Raw genomic sequence first — 12,877 nt, 5'->3', positions numbered from 1 at the left:
GATCTATTGTTACTTTTTCATAGAATTCTAAACATGTTCCAGTCAGACATACTGTAAGGGAGTTTAAAACAAAGAGTGGTTGTAATGGTTTAAATGATGGATGATTACCAGTGTCACTACTCCCAGTAACTTATCTGTTCCCAGTACAACATTCAGGTTTGAACACGAACACCCCACCCGTGTGTGTGTGTGTGTGTGTGTGTGTGTGTGTGTGCGCACAGACATCCTGTCAGTGCTGAGCTCATGGATGACGCTGATGATTCACACTAAAACAAACCAAACAGCTGCTGCTTTAGCGTCTATCCATGGCTCACCTTTTATTACAATTATTTTTCTGATGACTTTTACCTGAAAACCATGACTCATCCTCCATTAGGGCTAACTAACCTGCAGCGTTTAACTAGAGAGATGACAAATGTCTCTTTTATCGTAAGTTTCATATTCCTTCCAAACATGTCGTTTATCTTTCAGGTGAAGAAGAAGAAAAGTTAGAGATGAATCTTTGTTCTTCTTCCTCTGAGACTGGGAAGGACCAGAAGCCAGTCCTGTATGTTAGAGTTAGCTTAGTATGTAGCAACCAGTCCCACATGTTTGGTTAGCTTAGCATGTAACAACCAGTCCCACATGTTTGGTTAGCTTAGCATCTAACAACCAGTCTCACATATTGTGTTAGCTTAGCATATAGCAACCAGTCCCACATGATTGATTAGCTTAGCATCTAACAACCAGTCTCACATATTTGGTTAGCTTAGCAGCTAACAACCAGTCCCACATGATTGATTAGCTTAGCATGTAGCTACCAGTCCCACATGTTTGGTTAGCTTAGCATGTAGCAACCAGTCCCACATGTTTGGTTAGCTTAGCATGTAGCAACCAGTCCCACATGTTTGGTTAGCTTAGCATCTAACAACCAGTCTCACATATTGTGTTAGCTTAGCATATAGCAACCAGTCCCACATGATTGATTAGCTTAGCATGTAGCAACCAGTCCCACATGTTTGGTTAGCTTAGCATATAGCAACCAGTCCCACGTGTTTGGTTAGCTTAACATGTAGCGACCAGTCCCACATGTTTGGTTAGCTTAGCATGTAGCGACCAGTCCCACATGTTTGGTTAGCTTAGCATGTAGCGACCAGTCCCACATGTTTGGTTAGCTTAGCATGTAAGAGTTTTTTTAAAATGTTTTGACAAAGATACATGTCACTGTGATGTGTTTAAAACATCTGTAAGTGTAACTGCTGCTGAAAAGGAGAGTACTTTAAATAGGGTACATGTCATATAAATGCTTTAAATACATGGAATAAATAAATATCAATAAATAAGTTCATGATGAGCAAAGTTATAAAATATTATTACAAAATGTGTGAGTGTAAATTCCTCCTCTGACGGTGCCTCGTTGTCCGGGCCGTTCCTGAACGCAGCTCGTGTCTCCGCGCTGCATCAGCTGCTCTCTGTTTGTTTACTGATTGTGTATTACGCATGGTCTTAAACACCGAGCTTAGTTCTGTCTTCGCGGAACTCGGTTCTGTTTTGCGGAGCTCCGGCGGAACGAGTGATGTAATGTTGCGCCCCCACGGACTGATAACAGGGGAGAACATGCATGAAAGGAGGAGGTATGAGCACGTTGTCTTCAGCTCCTCTAAAGATTTAAATTAGTTCATTGAGTTGTGAAACTTCAAGCAAATCCCTGTTAGAATCTCCTTTTGTTACAAGCAGCCAACGAGGTATTGTATTTTTGTAATTTGATTTCTTTCTAAGTGTTTATTGATGCAAAACAATGTCTGACGTACTGTATTGTACTGTATTTTTCTAAGTTCTCACGGCGTGGATGGTGTGTATAAGCCAGGAGGAGGCATCAATAAACGCCCGTTTTCCAAAAAAGAACTTTCCTGTGTTGCCGTGTATCGAAAGGAGTTACAGTAAGAAATGTCATCTATTTCAGGACGGTTCAGTGACCATATGTCAGATCACGCCGTTCAATCAGCGCGCACACACCTGAACACATGATGCTGATTGGCCATGAGGCGAGAAAACAGCACAAACCACGCCCACATCACATTTTGCTCTGGTGGATGTATGAAAAACAATAAAACTGTTTATTAAGGTTAAATAAATATGTAAGACACAGAAATTCAAAATTGGTTTGTTTAGTTTTCTAGAACATAGAATATCTGAAATAATTCAACAAAATATAAAACGTAACAAAGCTGAAGGTGTGAGTGTAGCTGCTCTAACCTGAGGAACACCCAGATCTGTAATAACACGGGTGAGACTAATTAAAGAGCTTTTAAACACTTTCACATTCTCACAGAAGACGCCCTGGTGTGGTTTACCTCCTCACAGCCTGCAGCTCACCTCACTACACACATTAGATAGACAGCACCGCTACATGCTAAGCTAACACAAACATGTGGCTATTACACTTCAAGATCTGTTCTATACACTCTAGGCTCCGCCTACATCTCAAACAGTTCTCAGGGCGTCTCTCCTGCTGGTACATGCTGAGGAGTTGCTATGGAGACGCAACAAAACCAAAGCAACAAGGTTGTTAAGCACAAACAGAGGGTCAGAGTGTGTGTGTGTGTCACTGATAACAGGCTCTTATTTCAACACGCGCACGCACACACGCACACACGCACACACGCACACACGCACACACGCACACACGCACACACGCACACACACACACACACACACACACACACACACACACACACACACACACACACACACACACACACAAAAGGGGGCGGGGCTTCACATAGTCTACTGTGTAACAACTTTAAAATCAAATCCTCGTGTTGAGCAACAATAACGAGTCGTGACAACTTGTTCACTTCAGACACAAACACACACTGTGTGAGTTAATAATCATCTAATATCAGCATTAATCACATCCTGCTGTGACTTATTATTTATTGATAAGTGATTTTACTCAGAACAATAGTCAGCAACAGCAAGGATGAAAATAAAATGATTTATTAACCAATGTGTAACAGACATTTTAAATAGAAAGATATTCTAAAATAAAAAAAAATAACCCACATAAAAATATCAGATGCAGGTTGATATAATTCAATATAACATTATAAACAGAAAACACAAACAAAAACATACGAAAAAATACAAAATAACTAAAAAAAATTATTTTTAAATTTTTTTAAAACCTCACAAAACTTTTAAATGTGAATATAATGAACATTTCCTTCAATGGTTTTGTTAAACAACTGAGGTTTTTTATACACAAACTTTAACATCGTCATCTCCATGTTTAATGATCACATTTCATCAGAAATTATAATGTTTGGAAAACAAACAAAAAAGGTCAGAATTAGGGGTGTCCTGATCCAATATTGATATCAGATATCGATCTGATATCAGCCAGAAAACAAATATACATTTTATCGGACAGCATCTAAAATCTCAGACGTGTTGATTGATCACATGATCAAACCTTTAACATTCCACACTACAAATAAGTCATAAAAGTATGTGTGATTCATGCTGATATCGCATCAATATCGGTATCAACCAGTACTCAAGGCTGTAATATCGGTATCGTATCAGAAGTGAAAAAGTTGTATCGGGACATCTCTAGTCAGAATTACATAAAATGGTGAACTTTATAAGTAAATCATTTGCTGTGGATACATTAATACAATTAACATCATAATAAAACATGGGTACATATACATCATAGAGCAGCATCATAAATGGATAATAAACATTTTAAATCCAGTAACTAAAAGCTCTTCTGTAAAGTGGAGTCTGTTTAAAAGTAACCACACAGTTGAGCTCCCTGAGAGACTGGTGCAGGTTATTCCAGAGTCTGGAACACCAGGTCTCCTCTGGTTTTACATTTAGTTCTAGGGTCTTTAGGAGACCCTGGTCTGAAGACTGAAGACTTCACCCTGAAGTGTAGGGGTACAACAAGTCTGACCATGTAACGCTCATGTAATGTAATAACTAATATTTATAGTTTATTCTAAACTTCACTAGAACCAGTGCAGAGTAGAAAGAATGGTGGTAATGTGGGATGTTCTAGAAGCACCAGTTAAAAGTCTGACAGCAGCGTCTGTACGATCTGGAGTCTGTTTAGGGTCGACTTATTAAAACATAGTTCATGTGTGATGATATAAATGTGTGTATGACCAGTTCTAGATCTGATTTTAATAATGACTTTAGAGATATTTGTCAGATGATAAACAGTTTTTAGTCAGTAGATGACAGTGACCCTCCAAAGACATGAACTGATCAAACACAAGGTTTAACAGATGAGCCCAGATCACCAAGAGACTTTTAATCACATGATCAGAGTTTATGTTTTATTAGAATTTATCTGGAGATCCTTTGATGACAACCAGTTTTTGATACAGGATATACAATCTAACAACTCTGATAAAAAGTGAAATGCTGAGTCATTAAAGGAACAGTACAACTGGATATCATCAGCATAAAAATGATTAGACATATTTCAAAAGGCATCAGATACAGTAAAAACAAAACAGGTCCCAGAACAGAGCCCTGGGCTACTCCACATGACAGGTTGAACATTACATCATTAATTATATTAATATTAAAAGAGAGGGCGGTGTTACACCTGGGTGAGGGGGGAAGGGAACAGGGAGGAGAGACTCAGGTAGGAAATAAAAGGTGGAGAATAGTTGATTATTTTAAAGTGAAATGTGATGTTGTAGTTGTGTATATGTGACCAGTGTGAGGACTGAGTGGTTATGATTAAAACTGATATTTACTTTAAACCACTATATATTGTTATGTTTTATTGCTACTTATCTGTCCTGTACGAGTATATTTAAAGTTCAATAAATGTTAAGAGTTCTATTGGTGTATTTCATTTTATTTCTAATATATACATTTATATCATACGAGGGTTTCAATTGTCTTTCATAATCAATGAACTTTAGATATTGATCATCAGCTGAAACTTTTCGTTAAAAATCAGTCGACCTCTAATGTGTTTACAAACATTAATACTATCAACAATAATTAAATATTGTTTAAACAAACTCTTACACTTGTTATGTTCATTAGTGTAAAGTACCAGTAATTAGTGATGAACCGAAATGAAAATTTGTGGCTGAAGCTGAATAAAATATAAACACTTGGTCGAATACTGAATATCAAATGCGGTTGTTAAGTTTTTCACTATTTTTTTTTTAGTAGTGCATAATAAATAGCCTTGAATACATTGTTAGACGTTTTTTAAAGAAAGTAAATGTTTATTGAATATTCTGACATTTTTTTAAATATCCCAGTAGTTTTTGCTTTTCATAAAAAGCACAATAACATTTTTCATTTATATTAGTCCTTCAAATAAAACAAAACATTAATTCCATAAAAAAACTAAAGTACATTAAAGGTGAGGTATGATAATAAATAACATTCTAATGGTTTATCTACAGTGATAAACATCATTTAGTCTCATTCAGAGGAACAAAGTGTAAAAAGTTATGTTTCTTCTCTTGTTATTACATATTTTATAAAAAGTCAGCTTTAAACAGGACAGTTGGATTTTACCCACGTTGTCAGGTGATGTCACCTAACACGCCTCCTAGAATGTTAGCTCCTCCCTCTCCAACTATCTAACAGCTAAAACAAACACTGCTGTTTAATATAGAATATATATTATACTTTATTACCATATATGTAAATACAAACTGCACTACTTTTTCTGCTGCTGATCGTGTTGGGAGTCACTGCTTGGAGCCACGCCCACTGTTTACACACATCAGCTGTTAGCACTCCATGCTAATGCTACACCAGTCTATGCAGAGAGACCTGGTGTAGTGTAAGGAGGAAACAATGGAGATGTTTACGTATTCATGGCTCACAGCGCTAACAACGCTAACAGCGCTAACAACAAACTCTGTTGTGGAATTGGACGGTTTCCAACTTTTACGCAGTGACGGAGAGCGTTAAGGAGAAAGTCTGGATGTGTTTGTGTGTGGAAAGGAGGAGGAGCTGCTGGTTCTGCAGCAACGCACACACACTTTTCTGACTCTAAATCACTGCACGTTGTTTGATTGTGTCACACGCTACTATTCGGTCTTGCTTTTAACTCACTAAACCGAATGTTGCTTTTTTTGCAATATTCGGCCGAATATATTTGGTCACCCAATATTCGGTGCATCCCAACCAGTAATTAGTGTAAAGTAACAGTATTAGTGTAAAGTAACAGTATTAGTGTAAAGTAACAGTATTAGTGTAAAGTAACAGTATTAGTGTAAAGTAACAGTAATTAGTGTAAAGTAACACTGTCCCGTCTTTAAACCAGTGAACCCTCAGGTTAAAGTCCATTAGAGCGGTCTACGGCGCCATTCAGCAACTGTTCATGACAGATAACCATCAAAGCACCACTGGTACAACCGACGAGGAACGGAACGTGTTGACAACCACACGTCAAATGCGGAAGTACATTTTTGTTGCCCGGTGCAACAAGCCAATTGGTCCAATGATGAAGCTTCTCTCACTTCCTGTTTAGACGCCAATCAGATCATCCAATCAGATCATCCAGAGCCGTTTAGAGAAAGTTGTGAAAACAAAGTTCAAAATTCTTGACCGTCACATGATTCATGTCGACTCAAATAGTTCCTCAAAAGATTCAAATCCAACATAACTGGGATTTTCAGTAATTTTTCGTCAATAAGTGCATTGATTTACAATATTTATACAGTACACGTCATATGTATGTGTCAATTATGATGATAATAACATAATAATCCACTAACATGCTTTAATGCACACATCAATGGTTTAGATACACCGATAATAATAATGAATATGATCATTTAAATGTCACAAACTGTTTAATCTGCTATATTTTCATTGCGTGTCAATAGTAAACTGATCACTTCCTGGAACTATTGAGGCTCCATGAGACGCCATTGCTGTAAAAAAAATAACAACAACAATTCGAGTGAACGGAGTTGTCACAACTCTCTGTATACGGCTCTGATCACATCAATCAGATCATCCAATCAGATCACTCGGCTCATGATCTCAGAGTTACACACAGACCCAGGAGTGAAAGGATGAGTTTAATAAAGCTCGAGTTTCTGTTGTTCTGTGTGTGTGTGTGTGTTTTACACAAACTGATTACAAACGATGAGCAGATGAAAAGACGCCTCATCAGGTCTAACCAGTGAACTCAGCTAGGAAACACACGTGTGTGTGTGTGGTCTAACACACACACATTCCTCAGGGCTGAGGTCACAACCAAACCACCCCCCCCCCCCACAGGATGGTGACAACAAAAGCCACACACACACGCACGCACGCACGCGCACACACACAAAGTTCCATTTCTTTAAACACAGCCAAACAAACGTTTAGTCTTTGTTCTGTAGTCACTATTTATTACCGTAACTCCTAGAATACACGTGCACCTGAATATCATTCACTAAGTTTAGGATCGTCGTGAAAAAATAACTCAACAGTGAAGTCACACAAACTGAACTACTGGATAAAGCAGTAGTTCAGCCCGTGACCCCCAAAATAAAGGTCCCATAGAGCAGGGACCCCCCCTGTAGCTGAAGGTGGTTGAACACAGACATGAACATTGAAGAACAGTCATGTGGAGACAGGACCATCTATAAGGGGGAATAAAGGAGAGATTTTTGGGGTCCATCCATAAAGTCAGTAAAATGATGGTCTATTGTTCTATGAATCTGTGATAACCACATTTATTTATTCATCTGAATAATATCCACTGTTATCCAGGAACGTTTATTATTATTATTATAATCATCTTAAAGATGGAAATCATGGTTTTAATCACTAATAAAATGGTTCAAAGTGACTAAAAATGGTGGAAAAACAGGTGAAATGGGATTTTAAAAACCACAGAAATTGGTTAAAAGTTGTAAATTATAGTGAGTGTTTTTAAAGATGCGGCACGCTCACCTTCTGGTGTGTGTGACTCATTTATATGATTTTAAAAACATTGTTTTCTGTCAACAGCCAATCACAGGCTGTGTAATGGTCACATGACGTCTGCACGTGGAGAAAAGTTGGTCTTATGATGAAAACTTCTCGTCTTCATTTCAACATGTAGTAAAAATGCCTTTAGAATAGTTCAAAGAGAAATAGTGTTCCTGGACTGATTAATGATCGGAGCTTCTCAGCCTGTGGGTTGTTTCCTGGAGCTTTATTTTGAAGGGCATTCATTTTCTATGCAGTGCTAAATATGCAGCTCCGTTACCACAGCAACGAGTTATGCTAGGAGAAGTAGGTCACCAGTTACAATGGTGACCAAATAAAGCCGAACATCTGACCACAGACAGCGACTGTAGGTTAGCAGAGGCTAAGCTAGTTAGCTTTATTCAACACATTCTTATTTACATCCTTCAAATGTTACATTTTACATTTGTTTGAAACAAAAATGAACATGAATCTGTGCATCGTTAAGCATAATGTAGGACATGTGTTAATTAATGCTCCTTTAAATGCTGCTCGCAGAGCTAATGCTAACACTGTCGCTAACAGAGGGATGTTTAGTGAAGTGAAGCAACAAAGACACTTTCTGCTCAGGTTTGAACTCAGGTTACACATGTGCATTAGCGTCACTTTATACCGGGAACGCACGCTAAGTTAGCATCACTTTCAGCAACTCTTTGTAATCATCGTCCAATGAAAGTGGAGCTGAGCGGAGCTCCACCCCTTTACCCCTAACCCTGCACAGCCAGTGTTGTGACGTGTTAAGCTAACCAAACATGAAGGCCTGGTGGCTACATGCTAAGCTAACCAAACTTGAGGGGCTGGTGGCTACATGCTAAGCTAACCAAACTTGAGGGGCTGGTGGCTACATGCTAAGCTAGTCAAACATGAGGGTCTGTGTGTGGAGTTCCTTTAATCTCTGAAGAAGAACAAGTCCTCCCAGTTCCTGATGCACTTGAACGCACAATGAAGCGTTTCCTTCTCCCTCCTCGTCAACAGGAGGCTTTGTTTACAGGGGTTACCATGACAACAGGAGGAATGCACCTCACCGTTTGACCTTGAGAGTGTGTTGATATCAGTGTGTGTGTGTGTGTGGTATTCCTCCATATCTAGACGACCAGTCAGGACTTCTGTTATCTAACTGTGGAACTGCTGGGTTAATGAACGATCAGAGTTAAAGAGTCGAGTCTTTATAGTGAATCATGACTCACAGATCCTCTGAGGTTTAAATAATTCAGATTAAACACTACAATGACAGTTATAGAACCCAGGAGGACTCAAACACAGAATAAGTCAGGACTCAAAAGCACATTTTGTTTAGAATATTTTCGAGACGGTGACCTCTTATTTTGAAAATAAAACACTTCCTGCCTGTATGACACCATTAGCTGAGCATCGACCTTACAGGGACAGTGAACGCATCACACCGCCAAACGCACACACAGCCAACACCCTTATTACACAACACACACACAGCTTTACCTTCCTGACCTTGTGAAACTGAGGAGGAGTTCAGGAGACGACGCTTTCAAAATAAAGCGCAGGCATTCAACTCGAGGTCTGCAGACCAAATACGGCCGTCACTGCATCCCAACGCGGCCCAGGATTCAGTGTGAACAGATGAGGGATCATCCAACGTGTTTCTGGGACTCGTTTTATACTTTTGTTGTTTCGGTTCATTTTCATTTGTTACTTCTGTGTTTTTATTGTCATTGTTAGACAGTGTTATGATAATACTGGTTATCGTGATATATTGTGACTGATTTATAACAAATAATCTCATAAAATGTAAAAAAAAAAAAAAACTGATCAAATTTAATCCTGGAGGTACTTTGTTTTCTGTGATTTATCACGTGAATGTTCAGGGCAACATGCGGCCCGGGGCCCACAGACGGCCCTGAGTCTAATTTGTGCAGCCCCAAAATAAACAATATTTCTCAAGACAGAAAAATACACAAAATGACATCATCACATAAAAATGAGTCAATGAGGAGAAATATAGAAAAGCAACAAACATGCAAAGAATGATTTAAATACACAATAAAAATACACAAAATGACACACACACACACACACACACTTGATCAAATGTTTTAAATATGTTGAAGAATTTCACTTCTATTATTTTACTCTTTTTCAAGCTTGACACATTTTCCCACGTTTGCCTCACAGGGAGGTGAGAAATGTAACACATACACACACACACACACACACACACACACACACACACACACACACACACACACACACACACACACACACACACACACACACACACTTTAAAAAGTTGAACAGTAACGATAAACAATAATTAAAAAAACATTTAATTCCCTCATTTCACTAAAACTATTGACATTTGATGCAAATTTAAAGCAAAGTAAATGTTGATGTTCAGAGTAAATAAAAGGCTTGTTCAAATACGCATTAAAATGTAGGAAAAGTGAATAGTTTGGTCCTTTATAAAAAATAAAAATAAAAAAGGTGAATTAAAGTCTTTGTGAGAATAATCATAAATAACAATGATCGATTCTTTTCTCTTTCGGAGCACCGCCCCCTGATCAAACCATTGATTTTCCTAAAGTTGGACTTTTTGTGAAGCTAAAATATAAAACTAGGTTAAAAAACGTATTAAAAAAAGCTCAAATGTTCAATGTCTAAGACTTAAATCAAATTTAAGTTTTTTTTAATGGAGTTAAAGGTAATAATAAACCACCATGTGGGCGGAGCCAAAGGCTAAACCTGCTGAAGAAGTCTTTGAGTTTTAATTTTTATTTTATTGTTTATTTTTATGTTAGTGTAAATAAAGCCGCATTAAAGTCAGAAACCAAATCAATCTGGAAAATAACTGTGAAGTTGTTTGATGACAAACCAGTGAAGAAAATAAAACATTTAATTTCTGTATTTTAAAGGGATTCGTCCCTGACCTGGTGGTCTCATCATTAGAACCAGTAATATTTACACATTGAACCTTTTAAAAGAAGCACATTTTCTGAACAGAGTTCGCACATGTCTGGTTTATGACGCACAGGTATCTACGGTCACGGCTACACCTTCTTCAAAGTTCTCAGCTTTAAATCAAACGTGATGTTTTCATTGTTGTTTGTGCTTCATGGAGACAAAGTGAACCTGGAGGAAAGTCACGATGTTCTGGTGTTTGGTGAGAAAAACGCGTCAGAGTTTTGAACGGAGTTCTGCACTCACCGATGGACACCAGTTTGATGTTCTCCTTGTCCAGGAACTCCAGCGCCACCGACACGTTCTCCAGCTTCATCTGCCTGAAGTTGGGCCTCTGGTGGTACTTCCTCAGCATCTTCTTCTGGCTCAGCACCTCCAGCAGCGCGATGAGCCGCAGTCCGTCTCCCAGGTCACACTGCAGGTCCGCGATCCGCTTGTTGGCCGCCTTCAGGTGCTCGTTGGTCCAGCGGGTGAACGTGTTCTGCTGGATCTTCTTCCACGGCGCGTCCTCGGCCAGGTCTCTGTCCGTGACCGGCATGGTTCTGGTTCTGGTTCTGGTTCTGGTTCTGGTTCTAGGTCTAGGTCTAGGTCTAGGTCTAGGTCTAGGTTAGGTTAGTCCGGGTCAGACCTGATGTGTTTCAGCTGCTCTGAACTTTTTCTCAAACTCTGCGAGACTTTGAAGGCGCTGCTGCGTTCAAGCTCCGCCCACTCTAAGTTCCGCCCACTATGTGCTGCTCTTCATCTAAACACCGCCCCCTGTCGGTCACATAAACGATCTGTTTAGTATTTATTGATTTTTACACGTGATCACACAAACTTTTTGTAACTCGATTGAAATTTTTGAAAAACAATTTATTATGTAAATTATGTAATGTATGTAATGTAAATTTAAAAAACAGAGCCATGTTTATTACGTTTTTAAATTAGTTAATATATACTGTGTGTATATATACAGTATATATATACTGTATAGATATATACAGTATATATATATATATATATATATATATATATATATATATATATATATATATATATATACTGTATATATCATCCAATCATCGATCTATCATTTTTTTTCATGGTCCTCTGCTTATGTATTTTTCAACAAACAATCAATAAATCATTGTAATGTGTTCTAATAAACTATATCAGATGTATAATACATAGACATGTTGAAATAAGGGAAAATGAAGCATTAATAATATTATAGACAGTTTATTTATCTACTGTCATTACAGTTGTAAACTTAAATAGTCTTGTAATCACCACGACAACGTAACAAAATTCTGCCAAACAGAATTAAAAACTAAAGTGCAGGAAAAATAAGAACAAATATGTGTTTAAACAAATCACACATTTTTTAGGTCAAACCAAGTCCCAATAAACACAAAATAAACAAGTTTTTGTTCTTATTAAACCTTGAGAAGGAAACCAAACTTTTTGAACACGAATAAAAACATATTATATTCAGTCAATAACTGCAACACAATAAACTTATTGATCACATCACAGTGAAATGATTTCCCCTGTATTTCATGTGGGTGGTCTGGGAAGCACATTTGGGGAGGAGGTCATCCTAATCAGGACCAGTCAGAGTCCAGAAGCTTCATTAGAAGATAGCACCAGACACATCAACCTATCAGAAGCCTCGGCACACAGTAAACAGCTGGTTTCCTAGGAAACTCAAAGTGTGGTGTTATCAGTTTATTCTCTTCTTCCTCAGCCAGTAAGGTAGATATTAGGGCTGCACATCTCCCTGTGATCAACGATTCAATATACATCTAGATACACACGCTACGATTTGATTCAATCACGAAATCATTTTATTACTGACCAATTCTATACAAAATGATTCCATACAGTGTAGGAACTATAAAATGTGTTTCTACGGTAAATATTTGTTATAGATATTTTATAAAATAAAGAAGCCAATTCTAAAGTGACAGAAAATCCACGTCAATGT

The 12,877-nt window shown here is 38.0% G+C and overlaps 1 protein-coding gene across 2 annotated transcripts in view; it reads right to left on the bottom strand.

Moving 5' to 3' along the window:
• The window catches only part of flnba (filamin B a), a 53,812-nt gene extending 42,229 nt beyond the window's left edge, over positions 1–11,583 (bottom strand). For both annotated transcript variants that reach the window (XM_028447899.1, XM_028447900.1), the window contains exon 1: positions 11,158–11,583. In XM_028447899.1, the coding sequence (XP_028303700.1) occupies positions 11,158–11,449 (292 nt within the window). In that variant the 5' untranslated portion in view covers positions 11,450–11,583. The remainder of the gene's footprint in view (positions 1–11,157) is intronic.
• Between the last annotated feature and the right edge of the window lie 1,294 nt (positions 11,584–12,877).

Source organism: Gouania willdenowi, chromosome 5, assembly GCF_900634775.1.
Source record: "Gouania willdenowi chromosome 5, fGouWil2.1, whole genome shotgun sequence".
Taxonomy (NCBI): Eukaryota; Metazoa; Chordata; class Actinopteri; order Blenniiformes; family Gobiesocidae; genus Gouania; species Gouania willdenowi.
This window is presented reverse-complemented; position numbering and strand designations above follow the sequence as displayed.